Source organism: Fulmarus glacialis, unplaced genomic scaffold (assembly GCF_000690835.1).
Source record: "Fulmarus glacialis isolate BGI_N327 unplaced genomic scaffold, ASM69083v1 scaffold153, whole genome shotgun sequence".
NCBI classification, from domain to species: Eukaryota; Metazoa; Chordata; class Aves; order Procellariiformes; family Procellariidae; genus Fulmarus; species Fulmarus glacialis.
In genome coordinates, this window is record NW_009203372.1 from 89,472 (window position 1) to 110,970 (window position 21,499).

Here is a 21,499-nt window from a genome sequence, read left to right on the forward strand (position 1 = left end):
CCAGCACTACTGTTTGCAAGTTGGCAGCTTCCTTCTTGAATAATATCTGATAATCATCCTTGTCTGTATGACCTGTATGTCAGCATATGCTGAGAGCACATCTATTTTGAAACCAGCCTTAATAACACAGCTGCAGCTCTGCAGAAGATTGTGCTGCCTGAACATGCCTCCGCACTGCTCAAGCTGAAGCAAAGTTCTGCATCAGGCACTGAAATCTAGTCTGTCCTCGAGAAAGAGTCTTATAATTAACCTATTATTGCAAGATTTTTGGATTTATTCCCCAAGGAAAGAGAATCTAGTCGAGACATGAAAAACGTGTCAATCTAATATAATAATAGAATAGTGAAGCCCTGTGGTTTAATGACGCATTAGATTTATGAAAAGCTCTTTTCTGTTTACCCCACACAAACACAAACTTGCACTCAAAAAGATTATGTAATTGTTAACCCATAATACAGTTCTCTTGTCAAGTGGAATGACAATGATCTGCAATGACCAGCCTTTTTTCGATGAAGCAGTTCTTTGGAGCTCTTTTTTCATTTTTAGCAACTTTCTTTTATACTGCAAGTATTCTTTCTCTAATATAAAATATTACAACATAATTTTAGGCTGCGGTCTGTGTCCTGCTAATCAATGTAATTGCCTTCCTCCTTCTTCCCAATATCTTTTCTCTTTTCCATTAATCTTAACCACAAAATGTTTTCTCTGAACTGATGTGACTGAGGAGGAATTTCTATACAGTATTACCAAAAAATGAAAGACCTTCCTAGCAGATAATTGCAAAGCAGATAAAGAAGTTTGTGGCTGAAATTTTTATAATAGTTAGCTCACTTGGTAATGTTTATTTCTGCAGCCCAACCTTCTCTGGAATGGCTCTTCTGAATGGATACCACATCATCCATACAGGGCATCAAGAAGAAAAATTGCTGCTTCTTTTAATTAGGAAATACAATAAAAGCTTTGGAATTATGGAATTAAGTATTAGAGGTGACTTGTGTTATTTAATGCCTTCTTGCCTTAGAGGCAATGTAGAAATGAAAATATCAGGTGAAAACTTGAAAGGACGTTATCTCAGTTGTAGTTCTTGATAATGCACGCATCTGCATTTAAGTGCTACCGCTGCATTTTCTCACAGTACTGATTTTCAAAAATAAGCTCCACCCTGTCTGAAATTTTGCCCTGAAGTCAGATTTTCAGAAATACCCAACCAACTTTTGAAAGCAAGTTATAGACCTTGTCTTTCTTTGATAGCTCTAGAAGTTGTTGCTTTGTATTGCTAGCTTCTGAAGTTGCTTTTACATATGCCTATGAGAAGGATTATTTTTCTTTTAATGTGGATATATCATCTCCTTTAATAAACAGCACATGAGGCATGATTGTTTAAAAGTTTTTGTGCATATGCAGGAGAGGCAGGATTCCTCTCTCTAGCCTCTGAAGTCCAGGATGCAGAGATCTGCAGCTGAGCCTGTTGTTTGGCAGGAATGAGGCAACCTCAAAAGAGAAAAAGTTGTTTTCTTATTGCTGACTTTCTGATGAGCTTTCTCTTGCAGTCAACAATACCTTTTTGAATACAAGAATCTTCAAAAAAGAGATAGCATTTAAAAAGAATACTTGTAAAGTATGTGTCACTTCCTAGTTAAGAGCATTGGAACGGCTCTCTAATGCAGTCTGTTCCTACCATATAAAGGGAAAGTTTTCTTTAGTGTTGGATGAGATTAAGCAATCAAAGGGAGGATGCTAGTCATATGGGCTATCTATGAAAAATGAAGAGGGGCTTTTCCTATTGTCAACACAAGGTTGCAAGAGGAAAACAGCAGTGGGCTGTTGTAGCATCCCTTTTCCAGTAAAGGGAAATATTTCTCAAATACTTTTGCTGGCTTACAATTGCAGTACTCACAAGTAGAAGATAGGCTCGAAACATATGGGGATAAAAATGCCAAATTCTACCAACTGCATGCTGGATTTTATAGTCCTATCTTCCCTCTGGTTTGTTTCTTGTCTAAGATATGTCTCTGAACAAGAAAGTTTACTTCTTGTATAAGAATGCCTACATATTCCTACTACAGAATGATGTATATAAAATAATTAAAAAATAAGCATAGGCCTGCCTGAGAGGGCTTGATACACATAAGTATACAGTAGCTCATCTCTGATATGCTGAACCATCTGAAGAGGTTGAAATCCGCACTTGGAAAGGACTCGGCATCATTCTTTCTGTCTCTGCCAACCCAATATGCCTTTCAGCTCTTCTCCCAACAAAAAGAATAAATAATTACCCTTTTTCTCTCTAGTTTTAAAATGCGTTCATGTCCCCTGGATACCTTATGTTATGGATACAGGCAAGGGCTACATGTGAAAGCTTACCAAAATGTAGGCTAAATCATGAGCACACTTTGACTTCGCAGAAGATGTTTAGGGCAGAAATGTAGCACGAATTTTAACAATGGTACAGTTTCATTCACTGATGAAATGCAGCAATAAGAAAATAAATGAGGTTTTCAAAATGGTGGCCTTAGGTTTTATGAGATATAATTAATAGCTGCATATTGCAAGAAATACATTCCTGTTGTGTTTATCACATATGCAAAATCCTCTTTCTGAGACAGCGTAGTCAAAGCTTTTCACAGACAGTATCTTTTTCAGAGTACCATTATAAAACTGTTAGGCAAAATGTGTATCTTTTCCAAGAATAGCATGATGCACTCTTTTTAGTTAATAGAAGTTGGGTATTTTAATTCATATGCAAATGGAAAAGAAAAAATTGTTTAATGACATTGTCCCTCTGAATTTTCTGATGATACAAGATATCAAATTGCACCCCAGATTTTACAGAAACAGTATGATGTCTGTCGTTCTTTCGTTGCAAAGGAATTCTGATTTTTCAAGAGCTTCCTGTTGACAGTGTGAATGACACCATTTTAATTTACAGCATATTGTTCACTTTCCTCTTTCATCAAACCTCAGAAATCTTGAAAACTTTCTTGGACATAACTTCTTCCATCATTTTACGGGAGAGGTGCAAAGGTTTTCATGCTTTGTTTATTGCTTCACATTTCAGAAATTTTGACACAGGCTTGTGAAATAATGTGACTACTGCATTTAACCTCCTGTGCTAACACCAGCTTACACATTTCTCATCTCACACCTTAGCGTAACTGGGTGTCTAGCTGACACTATTCTGTATGGCTAAGTTACCTGTGCTATAAATAGATAATAGTTTAATCACTTACATGTTGCTTGTCTTGTTTTTTTCCAAATGCAGAAGTTCAGGAACTGAGATACCTGGGCATGTTTTAGCTTTTTGCCTGTCTCTTGAGACCATAGTAGCTCCACTGGAAGGTCAGAAAAGAGTGACGAAAGTTTGGACTGTGTGAAGGAGTGCCTTTCCTAAAAGGAAGAATAAGATAGGTAATGATTCATTATAATTTCATATAATGAATATATGTCTGTGGTTGTGGGAACCTTGAGGGGCATCTACACAAAGAGGACCTGTCCTAGGCTAGATTGCCCAATGTTTTCTCCCTGAAAAACCGTGTGGGAGTTACGGATGGGGAAGATGTGTCTGCCCTGTTGAGAGCTGCCCACAGTACATCCATCAATAATGGAACAGAAAGAAAGAGGGAAAATAGTTTCTTGAAACTGAGGCTTTTTACACTGTTGAGTAGGAATCCATGGGAATGATGGTAATAGCATTAATTGGCTGCAATTTCACAAAAGACTGGACGATGAGACACTAAAAGTTTATGCTGCCATGATTATATAGCAATAGAGGGAAATTGTCATGGATATTCCTCTGTATGACTTACCTGAATAATTTCTCCAGGCTCCCTCCCACTTATTAGGTTTTGTGGTTTTAAGGACATAGAGGGGTTCTTTCTGCCCCCTAGTTTCCAAGTCTGACAAGTGCTGAGCTGAAGCACAGCACATGTTTTCCTTGTATTTCTCATCATGTTGCACCTTGAGCAGTTACAGGGTAACTGGACATAACGCAACTTTCTGCAGCCATGGCTGGTGCTTCTCTGGCATTTCTGACCTCATCCTGTGGAAAGTCTCAAAATTCCAGTCAGAAGTAAAGCAGACCACTGGAACACGCTGATTCCTTTTAAAGGCAAGCATTTCTGAAGGGGCTGACAAAGGGGAGCTGAGGCAAAACAGCAATAGTTCTAATGTGCCAGCACTGGAATTAGCACTCGTCGTAACCTCTGTGCTGAAGTGGAATAGATGGCAAATCCCAAACATAATGGTTGGAAATGTCTGCATCACCTTGATCTTTCCCTTTCAGGATATGTAATGCTGTACTGAAGCTTCACTAGCTAGATGGAAGAAAACCAGTCACTTCAGTAAATGTGTGTTGAAAAAATCCACACTTCAGAAATTCTTTCAATATCTCTGTAAAAACATAAATCAAATGGGTGTGCCCAGGTAAAATATTCTAGAATTGCAGAAAAGGGATTTTATGAAGCTCTTCTAGAAAGAGTTGGGACAGACACGTTAGATACATTGCCAGAGGAATGCAATATTTTTCATGGATTTCCTACCATACAGAAAGTAACTGGCATAACACATCAAAGTGCCAGTAATTTGGAAGATTCTTGTAAGCAGTTGGCTGAATTACAGAAAATTGTCGTTTTACAGGACACATCTTTGAGTTCTTTATTCTTTCCTACTAGATCATCTCCTAACATTGATGGCAAGTTTAGGCTCCCTTTTATTCTTACTGATTCTTACTGAAATAATAAATATTATGTTTGCTTCTGCTATCTTTTCATTGCAGTACTGAAATTCATATGTCAAGAAAGCCATTAGCTTGCTGCTTTGATTATGCATCCAGCTACATAATTTACCCCCCCATGTAACAGTTGCTTAGTTTTGCATGGTTTGTGTTATGAAGTCTCTACATCTCCTGTGACACATTTAATTACATGGTGGCACCAACTGGCCTCTCTCTTCATGGATATGGCATTGTTTATGACCACTGCCTTTCAAAGAAAGCCATGAGGAGAGGGCTGATTTCCAAACTGAATAAAATGAAGTCATTCTTTCACTGATTTATACACTAAGTAAATAGTTAAAGATGGGGTGGGGAGAGACCCTATCTTGAATGTCAAGCAGACTTGCCTAATTGTGATTTGTGAAGCTGTAGAAAAAGTTTCCTAGGGGAAGTTGTGGAAGACATGCTGCTATTTATGTGTAAAGCTGCCTTAATTAATCTTGTCTGCTTTTATTTTTAGTAATATGCCTGAAACTATTGCTTTTTTTCATTTGTAATTTCTAAGGAATTTAAACCTACCTTGATGTATCTCAGATACAGAAAGAATTTGGTGCTGTGGTAGGTTGTGTGTAACTCATATATGTAGCTCTGTTACATGCAACATAAATATATATATATACACACACACATATATATAATGTGGTTAAAGACATATGTAGTAAAGTGTGTATCTGAGCCACTAAAGACTGCCACTCTTCCATCCACAGTTCAGATCTTAATTTGTGATGTAGCAGAAATCAACTGGAGAGCCTACTGCTCAGAACACGGTGGCAAAAGTGTCCAGCCTTTAACTAGCAAACAAGAGCTGCATCATTTCAATATAGCATTTTCACTGAGTGATCACTGTTCCTTTTCTGGTAAGTACCAACAGTTGAATTGTTGCCTTTTCATTGTAAAATCTTTCAGCACCACAGATTAAAAATTATAATGTAAGGAAGTCCTCGCTCTAAGATAGTTTAAGTTGAATATCATTTTGATTTCTGTCGAAGTACTCATTCATTTGGGCATTGGCAGAGTAGTTAACATGAATTACAGGAGGTCCTGTCTATGGATTAAACTACAAGTTTATTCAGTTCTACATGAAGCCATTCAGAGCTTTAGGTTGTGTGTGTTAATGTAACACCTTCAAATGATTGATTTTCCTCAGTAAACAAGCACCAAGTGCACTACAATCCAGACGCAAGGAAGTCTGTCGTGTCTGCTGTGCTTCCAGTCCTCTCTCATGTTAGCGTTTAAATCTGGTACCTTATGGACAAACTGTTTTTGAGATCCAAGTCTTTTGAAAACATTGGCTGTTATAGCTTGGAAGCTATAGAAGGCTTTACTTCAGTTCTCCAAGCCAGGACTCCATACTTCTTATTGTGTCTAGGTGTTTTTTTCCCTAGCTCTTCACACACAGTAAAACAGAATAAACTAAATGCCACTACATTGTGCTGAGACAGTTGCTTGTTGGTGTCTTGTCCCAAGGTTCTCACTAGTCCTAAATGAAGCCTCTCCTGCCTATTGACACAATGCTCCCACAGTGCTCAAGGGTGCTCAAGGACCACCCGGGAACACAGCACAAAAGCAAAGTGAAGGAGAGTCTGATGCTCAGGTTTAGGTTCAGCACACCTTCATCAAATCACTGTCCCTCTCCCATGCTGACCGTCTCTGACTTGCTACGTGTTGCCTACAGTTGACCTGTGGCATGGGATCCTGCAGACATGCTGCTTTTATTGACACTCAGCAAGCTCTGGAGATCAGTCTAGTTAGTTACCTTGCTGCTGACTGTCCTCGTGGTCCTACATGAACGTGACCTTCAGGGATCAAACATACTTGACTATTTTTTTTAAGTACATATGAACCCATTATCACAATGGCAGCTGCTTTACCTTGCAGTGGCTCATCTTTCAACAGGTGAATACAGTTATTGCAAACACAGTGAAGGCATCTAGAATCAAGGGATAAATGCTGGAATTCCAGTCGGTGGAGCACAGCACAAGTAACGGCAAGTTCTGCTAAAAACTTCTTTCACTTGCTTGTTGTGATATTTGCCTTCCCTTGCATCTTCCCGGCAATTCATGGTTTCAACATTCCCTAACAGGGTAACATGACATTAAGTCTAGATTCATTAGGTATTGGGACTTAAGTTTGTATCAACTGTGCCAGTATTTCCAAGTTTCTGATAGGCATAAATTAGCCATTCTCAACATTGTAGAGGATCCCCAGGCACTGCTGAGCAACCTGAACTCTGAATTAAAATTTTTTGAGCAGCTAGTGAGTAATAGTGCATAAACAATACTTGTTTGCTGATGAAACAACACGCTTCAAATATGTCAGTATATTTTTCCCCTTCCAAGACTCAAACATGTACATATTTTTAAATATGATTAAGTTTTTTTCCAAAGGAAGTCACATGTTGCAAACAGTAAAAGGTAGGCTTTTTGGAAGAGGAAGCTGAAAAGCAGAGAGAAACGAAGGACTCACTGGTAATAAAGGCATAAATAATTTCAAAGGTTTAATGTATTTGAAATGTGTTTATTTAGACTTGTACAAACATGTACAGATATTCTCAATCTGCTTCAAAAGCAGCTGCTATTAAATAAAGTTTAAACAAATTCTTCAGGGAATTAATCCAAATGACCATTGTCCAAGTTTAAATAATTTTTTTTGCTCTGTATTTCCCACAGTCTAGGTGAGGTGGGCTCAGTTCACATGTTTTGTTTAGGGAAACCTTGAAGTTGCACAAGGCCAGTGCTTATTTTTGTTTGCTTTTTCACATTTAGTGCCTCATTGTTGTAAGGCAGCTTCCAGTCCTCAAACTCCTGCTGTTGGATTGAGATTTTACTGTGTTTAGATTGAGCATAATAGCATATACACCTGCGCTGCTGGAGCCTCAGCGTCCTGCACGCTGGATCGCAATTGCAGTTGCAGATGTGTGAATAAGACGACAAGTGTTCAATGATAATAGGATTAGTATTACGAGATTTAACTCCTTTATCTCTCCAACCAATAAAACATCCATTGTTTTAGTGCTGGCTGGCATTTTCCATTCTAATCAGATTTCTATGGAGACTCTGGAAAACTGTTACATGAGTGTAAATGAGATTAAGCTGATGGTGCAGTTCTTTATTATCTGAGCTATTGAGATTCAATACCTGAACCAGTCCCTTTGTAAGTAAGTGTGAATAGAAAAAGTATTGTAAGGAAGTCAAACATTTGAAGAAAAATGCCTGAATAGATTTGGTGACAGTTTATGACTGAGGAAAATGATACAGAATTTGTGACGGAAAAGCCATTATTTACCTCTGTTAAATTGGCTTTATCTATGTTAGTTTGCTGTTATAACACATAGAAAATAGATTTGGGGTTTTTTTTTTCCCCAGAGATAGAAATAGATTTTTCCATATTGAAGATTTTGTTGTATCTTTTATTCTGGGCATTCTCTGCAGAAAGTGCCGAGCTCGAAGACTGAACATGTAATGCACTGAACAGGAGTATTGTTTACTGCTTTAAACCTCTGCTAGCAAGACATGAAGTGAATTTTCTACCAGAATGGAATTGATTTTCAGTCCTTGTCATGCATTTGTCTTTCAGCCTGGCATCCCTGCTGTGAATGGCTTTGTCTGTGGACTCTGCTTTGTACCGTTGGCAGCGACTAGGAGCTGAAAGTCCCTCCCAGTCTCTATCAGAATCGACACCACTGCTGTTTTCTGTCAGAGACAAACCAAAACTCAACTTAAACAAATGGAGGATTGTGTTTCCCAACAATGGGAGACAGTGGAAAGACTGGAAACAAGCTTCTGCGTTTTATTCTGGAAACAGAATACAGACCACAAAATACACCTGGTTCACTTTTTTGCCCCAAAATCTTTTTGAGCAGTTTCACAGGTAAAAAAATTAATTCAATGATACATGGAGCGTGTCCAGAGAAGGGCAACGAAGCTGGTGAAGGGTCTAGAGAACAAGTCTGATGAGGAGCGGCTGAGGGAACTGGGGCTGTTTAGCCTGGAGAAGAGCAGGCTGAGAGGAGACCTCATCGCGCTCTACAACTACCTGAAAGGAGGTTGTAGCGAGGTGGGGGTTGGTCTCTTCTCCCAAGTAACAAGCGATAGGACGAGAGGAAATGGCCTCAAGTTGCACCAAGGGAGGTTTAGACTGGACATTAGGAAAAACTTCTTCACTGAAAGAGTGGTCAGGCCTTGGAACAGGCTGCCCAGGGAAGTGGTGGAGTCACCATCCCTGGAAGTATTTAAAAGACGTGTAGATGAGGCGCTTAGGGACATGGTTTAGTGGGCATGGGGGTGTTGGGTTAACGGTTGGACTTGATGATCTTAGAGGTCTTTTCCAACCTTAATGATTCTATGATTCTATGAGATTTAAGAACTTTCTCTGAAACAGTGATATTTGAGGGTGATGGAGGAGGGCTGCTTTTGTAGTTGCCACATAACTAAAATTTAGGTGATGATTATTTGTAACCAAACATCACTCGATTCACACTGAAATGGAGGTTTAAAGCAAGTAAACGCTAGGTGTGCTTAACCGATGCTGCGGCCAGCTTTCTTATTTGAATGCTGGAACAGTTTTGTATGCAGAAAAATTTTTTATTTAAAAATCCCTCTGTTTCTGTCTTGAATAGACCTCTAATTTTCAAGAACATGAAAAGACATTCATTGGATGTGTTGAGAAATGAAATTCTGTAGATTTCAGAGGCTCATAGATTAATTTTGGTACGTTTTTAATGTCATGCAAGTGACTTTGTCTACCGACTAATAAACAGTATACGTATATATGCAAGTGCTAGGTCAGGTTGCTTTACAGGTCAGGTTTCTTTCCAAGCGCTGGTTTGAAATTATGTACCCTCTCAGCATAATGAATCATGTCAATAAGATGTCCAGGGACATATCATTATGATAAAGATAAATGAAAGTTGTATATCCATTTCTAGCTTTGAAATTTTCATTCTGTATGTTAGATTTACACATTCATAATTTGACCTTCCACCTGTGGAATCCTTCATGGATTCCTGATGGGGACATTTCCATAATTCTGAGCATGTGGTTTTTTACACACATTCTGTTACATTGGTTTGTTTTTTTAAGTTTTTTGGGGCTTTTGTTTGGTTTTGTGGTTATTTTCAAGACTGAGGCAGTGGGGGATCATTAAAGAAGTTTAAGCTCCTAGAGATAAAAAGTGTTTGTAATAGGTGGAAAAATTGAGGTAGCTATAATATTATGAAAATATATCTTGCAGGCTCTTTTAAAGAAAAAATTAGCATCTTGGTTAAGCAACTGATTAATTCATTCTGGGAAAGGAAGAGGAGGGTAGAGGAGTGAAATGATTAATGTTCCTTTGAGACAAAATGGGGGATATTCATTAAGAAAAGGACACATTCTAATTTCTGACTACTTTTAATTTATTTTGTACATTTTCAGGCTGGGTAATCTTTATTTCTTCTTTCTGGCGGTTCTGAACTGGTTCCCACAAGTGGAAGTCTTCCACAGGGAGATTACTATGCTCCCTCTGATTGTGGTGCTGCTTGCCAGTATGATTAAGGATGCTATTGAAGACTATAGAAAATACCGATTTGATAAGATGATAAACTCCTCTAAAACCAGGGTATATGACAAGTAAGTAAACTAAACCAATTATTTTTCCTTGCATTTGATGCGGTGGAAACTGCTCATCTGATTTTCCAATAATTCCCTCACTGACCCTTTGGAGTACAGTCAGTTTGGAAAATCTGTTATAAAAGAGTTTTGTTCTGCCTTTAAAAATGCCTCATTTATCTCACTTAAGTCGTCCTGATATCATTGGAGTTTTGTTTCATATCACAGTACTGAGTGCTGATATACAAGTTTTCATTCCAAGTTTCCAAACAGCTTGCCAACACACACAACATCCTCTCCAGGTAGCAGAAGGATCTGGAGGAAAAATGAAGTGTACCCAAGTCTGGAAAGGATTACTGCGGCTGTTTAACAAATTGGAATAATGCCTTTCAGATGTTTCACCCTAAAACCATTAATACAAAAATTAATATTCAACTACTATCAAGGTGAAGCATAACCAGGAACTGAAAAAAATTTATAGGACTTCCAGTAAACACAGGTGGTCAATACAGCACGGTTTCACTTTGGAGATGGTACAACACCCGTAGTAAGCTGCGATGTTTGCTCAGTACTGACTCAGACGGAAGAAGTATTTTCATGTGCAATTCTTATTGCAACATTTTGATTTCATCAGAGTTTCTTGTCCAAGTACTAACTTGACTTGAGACTACTTAGCTTGTCACTACGTAATGCAATAGATAGGAGTTTTCATTTAAAAGAAGTATAAATGTTTGGGTCTCTTCCTTTTTTTACCTCTCCTTAAGGCCAGGCCATAGAGAAGAAATTATTATGGTTTGAACACATCTCATTAGCTCTCTTGGAAATTAGCCCTCATCTATGCTACATACTTATGTGACAGAGGCACAAGGACCAATGGGGAAGAAGAAATGAGAGGCTGGAAGGGGTTACTGCGTGACAGAGGGACACTGTGGGTGTCCAGAAGCAGGAGGTCTATCAGCGGAGAAGGATCAGGCTGAGGGGCAATCTAGGTAAACTGCCCTTCAATTGCCCATATCTATGTATAATTCATGTAAAACTACCAAATCATAGGTTTGCTTGGTTTGGGGAGATGGGGGTTGGTTGGTTGTTTAATAATCCATGTTATGGGCGTGAAAACAAATAGTAGATAGAGGAAGAAAAAGAGAGAAATACTGTCTACTGGGGCTTGTAGTAATCTTCTGTTGATTTCTGGGATGCAGAGCTCTGCCCATTACCTTTGAACTTCCTGGCAACTCCCAGGCTTATAAAGTGATTCAGAAACTCATGGAGTGAGCCACGAAAATTCCGCGTACGTTCTTAGCTTTGTCGCTGCTCCGTGTTAAAAGAGAGACACTTCCTGTGAGCAGAGAGTCGATGCCAGGGAAATGCTCTGACCAGGGCCTGCAGGCGTATGCTAACAGGACTAACAAAACATTCAGGATGCTTTTGTCATATGTGAGGTGCAGCCTCCCCAGCAGGCTCTAGGACCCGGTGCAGCTGAGTCAGGATGATACCTGTCCCTAGGCAGGTGGAGGTTGGAGTCAAAGGAGAGGCAGCCCTGGGCTTCGGACAGCTTGACTCTTCTCTCCACCGCTTGGGAGTTTATTTGGATTATTGAACTCTTCTAACTCTGTTGGTTTTCAACTTGAGGCTATTTTTTGAGAGAAAAACAAGATGTCAAGCAAAAGTGTTCCAGGCTGCTTCTCTAGAATGATATGGAAAAAACATTTTTTCAAGGAAACCTGCTGCCGGTGTGGTGCTCCAGAGACTGAAATCCAAAATGAAGAGCTGGAGAAGAGAGGAAAAGTAAAGAAAAGAAAGAAGAAAAATGAAAATAAACGAGTGATCATCTCCAATTTGCCCTTTGGAAGTAAGAAGTGGAAGGAAAATCCAAACAGATACTACGACTCCAATAAAATTAAAACCACAAAATATACTATCGTGACTTTCCTCCCTAAAAACATCTATGAGCAGTTTCACCGCTTTGCCAATATTTATTTTGTGGTCATAGCATTGCTTAATTTTGTGCCAGTGGTGAATGCTTTCCAACCAGAAGTTTCTGTGATCCCAATTTGTATTATAATGGCCATTACAGCCATTAAAGATGCTTGGGAGGACTTTCGGCGGTATAAATTAGACAAAGAAATCAATCATATGGGATGCTACATTTACAGCAGGTGAGTTTTGTACAGCTGTTGTTACAAAAAAGTTGGCCTGAGATCTTTTATCAATGGTGAGGCTTTTTGTTTAAAAAAAATTAGTAAATAACTGCTGTAAAATCACAGTGATTAAGTAAAATGGGAAAGTCATAGTGACTTCATAACACATGGTATTTCTTCTGATACAGGGAAAGAAATTTCTTTTTTTGTTTAAACCTCATTTTTAGGCTGGGAAGGTAACTTTGAGTTTCATGGGATTGAGGTGGCTATTGGCCTCTTAAACGTGGAGTGCAGTCAAAACAGGTGCTTAAATAGCTACTGAGCACCTGGATTTCTAAGGAATTTTCAAGAGGGCTTAATTCTATCAATATAAGGTAACACAAAACAAGATCTGTCATGGGACCTACGTGCCTATTCCTAGATGCCAAGAAACCTCTTAAAAATGTAGTCCTTTGAACTACATTTAATTTTATACTCTACGCTGTAGACTAGCTTTCAGTTGTATTTCTTTTACTACCTTGTATGTAAAACAAAACTGTAAAAATGCAGTTTAAAAATGGGAGATAGTAATATATGCCTCTGTTCAGTCATCTCTAAATGAATTAACTACGTGTGTCTGTGCTCACTTCTTTAAAATGTTTCATGACCTCTTGCTTTTAGGACTTTCGGAAATTTGAAAATTATGTTTTATTGTATGAAAACTGTTCTCTCAGCAAAGTACAAAATGACTTCTCCCTGTTAAAATATCACATCTGGAGTCAGAAGAGCAAAACTTTCCATCTCCGTGAATGTTGCTTGTCATCCCTCAAATTAATCAACAGTGCATATATAATGTATGCTTTCACAAGCAAGATCTTGCAGAACTCCGGCTTTTATCACACAGTGCTGTCATTTCTGTTTGTTTCTCTTGCGTATGTTTGTCAGATTTTTATTTTTATATCCTGCTGGTTAAACAGAAAAACAATGGATTTGCTTGTTTGGGGGCTAAACTTATTTCCTACATATAGATAATGACTTGTCAGAAACAACATCGCACTGCTCTCCTTGCCAACTTGTCCAAAAAAGCAGACATTTCACATGTTTCTAAATATTGTTCACTTAAGATTTCTTCTCTTTTCCACCATGAAGACTGCCAATAATTGTAGCTCTTTGGGTAGGGTGGCAAAATTGCCTCTTCTGCCTACATTTGAGATTGCAATCTAGTTGGATTTTTTAATGTTGCGTTAATCCATGAGGCAATGGATTATTTGTTAGCACTTGTTAAAACCAGTGTGAAAGAGAACAGGTGGTGCAGTAGGTACCAATGAATGGATCCATATAGGAATCTTATTTATTTCCTCTTTATATAAAGCAACCGTGTTGATTTATATCTGAAAGCCTTTTACCATGGGAACATGAGAAGTGAGGAATACAATAAAACTTGTTTTATATAAGAGAAAGATGTCCATCATGGAATCGCAATGTACATACGATCCAGATTCAAGTTATAGCCATGAGTACTTTCTTATGCAGAAACTTGACACAGGCCTGTCTAAATTGGTTATCCCATCCCATAAGAAAGACTTTGATCTATGAATAAATCTTGTCTAGAATCTTGTCTTTCACCAAAGTTTTATGGCCCAAAAAGGTGATGTAAGGGAAAGGAAAATGAGGAGGGCTTCAGACTATAGCATTCATCCTGTCTGGAAAAATTGTGGGTAATTACAATTGCCATCAGATCAGTAGCTACAGCTTATTATATCATGAATAATTTTAATCAGGCTTCTATAGCGCTTTGGGAAGCTGATATTTCTTGTTCTTCTTGCTAGCTGCAAAGTCATGGAAGAGCATGATGTCTTCTAATTTTCTTCCTTATGAATCATCTCCTGTAGGTAATTTTTTAACATAGGTGAAAGTCTTTTTCAAGACACTGCAGATTTTGTTAATCTTCCAGCAGCAAAGAATTCTTTTTAATAGAGCAACTGATCTTCCATCCTAAGATGAAAAATTACTTAGATTTTAAGAGTTAATCTTGGATAGTATCTTGTCTTTATTTCAGATTTCAATAACAAGAACTCTGGTTCCTGTTCCAAAAGAAATACGAAGGCAGAACAATCTTTTCTAAATGCTGAATGTTCTTCAAAACTTTCTTGAAGACCGGGAGAAATGCAGTAACTTGCCTTGTTTCAGCACAGAGCAAGGGAAATTGAATTTAAATAGGCTGCCCTGTAAACACATTCCTTCTAATTTTCTTTTCACAGAGATCAGCCGGAATGGGTAATCTAGTCTGCTAGTCAAATGAAGGAAAACACACTTCAAGTAGTGTATTTAAAGAATGTTTAATTGAGAAAATGGGAGACAATTAATAGGTGTTAAAGTGTCTTGGGGAGATGCAATAACTTAGATACCGTGTTTGATCGTGGAGATTTTAATTTCTGAACCAAAACTTTTAGAATCATAATAACTGTATACAAACTGCTGTGCTGTCAGAGCAAATCACACAAAACCAAAGAAAAGAACAAGAAATTCAACTGTAGATGGTACAGACCTATGTTTAGTTGCCTCCTTTCTCCTAGTATTCTTTAAAATATATTTTGTCTGCTTTTAAATTTTCCAAGAAATGGGCCTTCTATTACTACTAAATGTGATTGTCAAAGCATTTTCTATGATATTATGCTTTATTATCCCTCTTTAATTGCATTCAAATTCCTCAAGTCACCTGGTTTCATGCAACCATAATTAGTTATTCTTCATCCATAACATTTAATTATAATCTTCAAATATGTGGGATTTTTATCATGTTCATTTTGCTATGCCCAGACACCTTTTAGTCAAGATCTGTAAATAGATCACCCTTTTCATCTTTCCTGTCAGTCAGTCCCTCCAAACCTACTTTGGTTACTTTTCTCTGAATTCTTTCCAGTTTGTCATTAACTTACTAATAAGAGGGACCAGCACTGAGTGTCGTGTACAAATCTGTAAGTGAGTGTCAACTCAAAAGCTGCTAAAAGCTATTACTTAATTTACATGAAGTTCTATAATGTTCAAGGAACTACTTGATATGTAACTAATGCATGGCCTGGGTCTGATATACCCCTAAGCTATAACGGTCTGTAAATACTCCATAGCATCTAGCCAGGTTTTTACATCAATTTCACACTTCTGGAAGATTTAACCTAATTTTTCTCAGTGTCTCAATAGACACTCAGATACAAATGCAAGGACTGTGCACAGTTCAAGCTGGCACAGCAACACACTTGACTGGATGCACATACATCAGGTAGCAGCAGCCATAAAAGCATCATTTGGGCTATTCACATTGCTTAATTTTAAACACCTAAACTTGGATATCTGAGACACTGACTCAGAGAAGCCCAGTTTATATGCTTTGAATCATCCTGTGGAGCTGTCGGATAACTAGGTAAGTCAACAGGCATCCTAAATGACGTAGCCTGGTTACTCTTTCAATAGAAAGTTCCTCTGTGATGCTTTCAGGCCCTGTGGTTTTCAGGTAGCTCCTACAAGCATCAATCTCCTCTTCCTCTGTAGGTCCACCGATGTCTGTGATACAAAAAAGTCAGGCTGGTCTTCGTTGTGACTCTTTGTCTCTTAAGTGTAAAGTTTTAGAACATTTAAAGATTTCTGCATCGGCACTAACTCCGGGTTAGTCCTAGAGCAGTGACGTGAAAATAAGGAAAAAACAAAGAACTCCTCTCTGTGTTGCACGAAGTCAGAACTGCCAACAGTTGAAAAGCTTAAGCTAGACTCACTGGTTTGAAAGAGAATTAAAGTATTTCAGTTGATTGAATTTTTGTAATTCAGTGTTGTAATTTATGAGGCAAATGTTGGATTCATTGTTAAGGAAATCTCTAGGAGAGCAATGGAGATCTGCTTGTCTACAGGTTACCTTATATAGTATACTTCAGTACTTTATATTTTCTTAAAATTGGGGTAGCCGGATAGTGAAGATGAAGGCTGCCTTTCTGTTTCAACCTTCTTCATATGCTGTCATCAGCTGGACCTTCTGAAGGGAGGAGGGATTACACCTCCCCTGGATGCTCCCCATGTCTGGGAGAGCAACTGGGGTTGGCCAGGGACGCACTGACCAACAGAGGTCTGTGGCAACTGGAAGATAGCTGAGAAGGGTAGGGAGCATGCTTGAAAACAGGAATTGAGCTACTGTCAAATCTCAGAGGTGAAAGAAAAAAGACAACTTTTCTCTGGACTCAGGAAACATCATACGTAGCTCATTCAACCCAGGGTGAACCTGAACGTTTGTAGAGTAGAAAGCAGAATGAGAGGAAAATACCATCCTGCCAAGGACACAGTAAGCAAGAAGAGATTTGTTGCCAATGCTTTCATTTAAAGTCTTGTTCAGCAGCACTTTTTTACTTGTTAAAGAGCCTTTTCTTTCTGCTTTATTAGTTTTGTTTTCTAACAAAGCATAACTTTAAAGACTAGGAGCCTGCTGGAGGCTTTAGTAGGTTCGTTTTATACACCAAAAAAAAAAGAGAGTCTAAAGCGGTTGGCCTGCTTGAAGGCCAACCATATTCCCTCAGGCAAAATTGCAATCAATTTTCTTGGGTGTAGCAATATCAAGGCTTCTACAACTCAGTGGTGCCTTCTCTGAATGGTGCACTAATTTCATCAGCTGGAGGCTGAAGATCTCCTGAAGATCTCCAGTTCTTGCATGGCTGAAGTTACATTCCTGTGACAGCCACAAAGCATGGGCTTTGATCAATTGAAACATGAATTATTTCTTATAAAAGAAGCAATATGAATAGTAACTACAGGATTATTACATGCTATGGTATTATGGCAACTCACTATTGATCAGGAAAGATCCAATGCCTCTCCCTTGCTTAATGTCAAACATGACTATATGGTTCCCTGTGTGGGACTATCACTGGCAGTGGGCATCCTCTGCTCTGTCGCCCGTGTAACTTTTGTACGTAGTTCAGGTACTATGGAATCTTTGTACCTAGTTTAACTATGGATACCTGAATTAACAGTGGGTTTTACTGAAGGCACAAACAGTGCCTTCTATTTGTGCAAGCTGAGGCATTCTTCAAACTTCCAGTGAGCTGAGAAAATGGCCTAAACCAACAGTACACTCAGGTTTGTTATGTCACCATGCAACCGCTTGAAACCAGTGGTACCAAAATTGTGAAGAAATAATTAAAACATGAATTGATCTTATGGTGAGCATGCTGATTGTGTGGTGAAGAAATATGTGACATGCTGAACTGCCTAAATGCAAAAGAAAAATGTCAAGTTTTCAACACTCAGCTGGTCCAGGCAGCAGCACTTGAAAGTCAAAGAGCAGCAAGCTAGCAGTTCTCGTCAGTCAGTGTGTATTGCTGCAGTGAGGATCCTTGGTCTCTGTGGAAGAAAATCCGTAAATACATTACTAATGCTACCACCAGTTTGTGTATTGCTTTATCAGAGCTTTCTTCAAGATCTATTAGCTGCCAAGGTATTTAAAGCTGCTTTACAGAAAAGGTGCAATGGTTTAGCAGACGGCAGCAGAAGCTAACGACTAAAGACAAAGGGCAAATAAATAAGAACCTATGGTTTTGGCTCAGGGACCTGCAGAATCATGACCTCATGGCATTAGGTTCCATCCTAACTGTCTGAATTTTTAAAACACCATTAAAACCTGAGAGAAGCAGGTTTCTACCATGTGACCTCAAGAGCTACATGGTCATGGATGGAGATGACTGTAGCAAAAAAGCTGATGTAGGCTGTGGATTCCAGAAACTTGATAAGTTAATGGGAGTCCTTAGAAACTAATGCTAATGATTAGCAGTCATTAAGTTACTGATCTTGGAGTAACCTGTTTGTTCTAGCTGGTGCCAGGCAGAATCATAGCAATAATATTTTGTTCAAGGCAGTATTAAAAAAAATATTAGATTTTCCTAAATACAATAGTCCATAACTTACAAAGTGAACCCAGTAAAGTCTAAGCAAATATGTTCTCAAAATACTTTTTACTTATATTTTATTTTATTTCTTCATTTGGTACAGGTCATAATAAAATTGAGGCAGAGATTAAAAAGGGAGTTAAAAGAAATCCTAAACCTTGTATATGGACATATAATACATTTATGAAGTTCTGATACTTACCTGAAGTCTACATAAACTTAAAATGATTACAGAAGCTGAATATAGGCGTCTTTTATCATTGAGAGAATAACTTCCTTGTTAGGATGCTATAGGCAGTTTTAGCACATAAAAAGATAGGATCTGTTGCTAGCATTAAGGAATTTGGAATGCCAAAACGGTACAATTAAAGATGTATTTTATTAGACTTTAGAAAAATTTAACTCCCATTATCTTTAAGAGATGCTCATTGCTGTCTTAAAGTAGTATTCAAATGCTGAGAGTGAGTTTGGGGCTATGGGGAAAGGCTACGACTGCTTGCTAATGAGGGCTTGTTACAGGACCGACCGCTGCTAAATGACATCATTCATTGAAGCTGCTAGGCTGATGTCCACGTCATAAAAACAACCTTCCTAGCTACTGTAATAGTAACATGGCAGAAGCCAGTGATGAATTGGCACGGACAATAACAGTTCCTTCTCGTGCTCAGATAATAGCTCTAGCTCAGGAATACTGTCAGCCAAGTTGTGCTGTGCTCTGACCTAAGGACAGGTTTCAGAATCAGTTCCTTTCCAGCCTAGTGCCTTCCTCGAGTCCTAAATCTGCTCCTTTGTTGTCAGTTTTTCAAAGTTTTATGGCAGTATGTCCTAACTGTGAGGTCATGGCCAGAAAGTGGTCTTTGAAAACATTTTGTGAAGTTTTTCCATATAAAAGCAGGTGTAATCTTTGATAGCATAAAAATGTGCAGAATTTCTATTTGCAAAAATAGACTGTAAAGGGTAAGTAGCTGTGTGATTCTACCTGCTGACTGTGTAGAACTGCGAATCTCAGAACATGAGCATTTTTTATAAAATAGGTGATGCTTGAGGGGGGCCACTTTCAAATATAACATTCTAGCGAATTTACGTACAATAAAGTACAAACATTTGGTTTTGGCTATTCGTGACACTGATATTATGTTTTTTCTAAGTGTTACAACCTAGTGGCAATTTAGGGGATGAAAGGCAAAGCAAACAATGTCTTTACTTCAAACTGCAAAGGATTCTGAAATGGAGCTTGCAGTAATTCAAGGAAATAAGACTCGCTGAACTAATTTGTTGATAAGATACTTCCGGGTGATAAAGATTTCTAAGACAATCTGGAACTCATAGACATGCTGTGGACTGCACATGAAAAATGACTTTTATTTAATATCCTCTAGGGAGTAGAACAATAATTTTTATTTTCTCCATTCACCATCCATTTTGACCCAGTTTTTGTTTGAAATTTATCTTTATTGAATCCAAGAACGTGAAATGAAATTGTCAATGCAAAGTCAATAATTTATTCATGTTCCCGCACAGTCTCCAGCCACAGCAGGATTTTTTTATGATCCTTTCTTCCCAGAAATGACTTCATAAAGTCTATTTAGTTCTTCTTAGGTCTTCTGGTCAGATATGATGAGCCCAATAACAAATTCTGGCAGACTTCACTTCAACTGCTCAAGGCTAACAGCCTCTTTTTGTCTGCACTATCCTCTGATGGGCATTACCATGCTACCCATTATCCCAGGACAGCAAGGGAACACTTTTTAAGTGTCCTGTTGATAAATTGACTGGTAAAGGAGAGAAGGTACTGAGAGACTTTTATCTTAGGTCATGTCTTTGACATGTTACAGCCCTGATGCCACGTGCTATAAGAATCAGATTTCCAGCTTTCCACCTATTGAAAATCACCATGTCGTGTTTATTTTATTGGATAAATGTGTTTGCCCTTTTTATATGTTTCTCGCCAGACTGTTCTAGATTTATGAAGCTCCTCTGTTTATTTAGCAACCGGAGCTTGTGCTATGAACTTTAATCATTGAACAGAAAATGGGCAGTGTTCCCAGTTACAGGAATTGTTAAAAGGAAACTGCTTCCATTTGAAAAATCTTGTAAGCAACTGGGCCAGTGCTGCTGTGGGGTGCGCCAGGTTCCTTGTGAAGTACTTTTCTTCCCTTCATCCCTTGGTAATTCTCATAGAAATACATAGAAAACCTTTGTACTGTAGGAAATAGTTAATCTTACGGCTCCAGCTGAATAGTTCTTTCAGGAAAAGAAAATGTGTTTCTTTACCAAATTCAATGCTTGTTGGGAGAGAGGGACAGTTTGTTCACCTGAACGCAGGTTTGGGATTCTAGCAATTCCTGAACTCCGGTCCCTGTGCTAAGTAAGACTTTTCCTCTCACCTGAAAGAGGTCATTTGGCTTTTCTGACTCACCGTCTCCTCTGTAATCAGTGAATGGGCTGAACCTGAAGCTTTATGTGTAATATATGTTCCATAGGGAATTACTGAAAAAATATTACAAATCTGCGATTTCTGTGGATTGTTTTTGCTAACCTGGTTTCTTTAGGCTGATGTGAAAGACAGCCAGCTGGGCAAGGCCCTTCTGTAGCATTTTGTGAGCAGAAAAAATACAAAGTGTGTTCTGTAAACTTCAGAATTGTGCAAGAGTTGACGTACAGAGAGGTAGGATTGCCCTGCAGAAGTCATAGCAAACATTATATGCAAACTATACATGGTATCCAAATGTCTAGGATAGCAAGACAAGCCATCTGCTTGCTCTAAACGGCTTCTGTACTCTCATGTTTATGTTTTAAACAAACAAATTAAGAAGTTCTACGTGGAAAGTGTTTGACATGGGAAGGATTCATAGTTACTTAGTTGATTTGCTACATTAACATTAGTATTTACTTTGTAGAGCAACAAATACTCAGCATGCACTTGCTTAAATACTTTTCAAATAGAAATTGATCTGGAATTTATTTTTAAATGTGCAGCAACATCAAATTAACTTACAACAAACCTCTGTTCTTCAGTGGGGTCTTTTATGTCTGTTGTTGAGCAAAAGAAAAAAGGACATGCAGATAAGTAGAGTCAGACAAAAGAAAGAAGAATGA

General features: G+C 38.3%; 1 protein-coding gene across 1 annotated transcript in view; it reads left to right on the forward strand.

Moving 5' to 3' along the window:
- Window positions 1-8,366: 8,366 nt before the first annotated feature.
- Window positions 8,367-21,499, forward strand: part of ATP10B (ATPase, class V, type 10B) — a 54,843-nt gene continuing 41,710 nt past the window's right edge. The window contains exons 1-2 of the mRNA XM_009574597.1: window positions 8,367-8,641; window positions 10,186-10,380. Of these exons, the coding sequence (XP_009572892.1) occupies window positions 8,367-8,641; window positions 10,186-10,380 (470 nt within the window). The remainder of the gene's footprint in view (window positions 8,642-10,185; window positions 10,381-21,499) is intronic.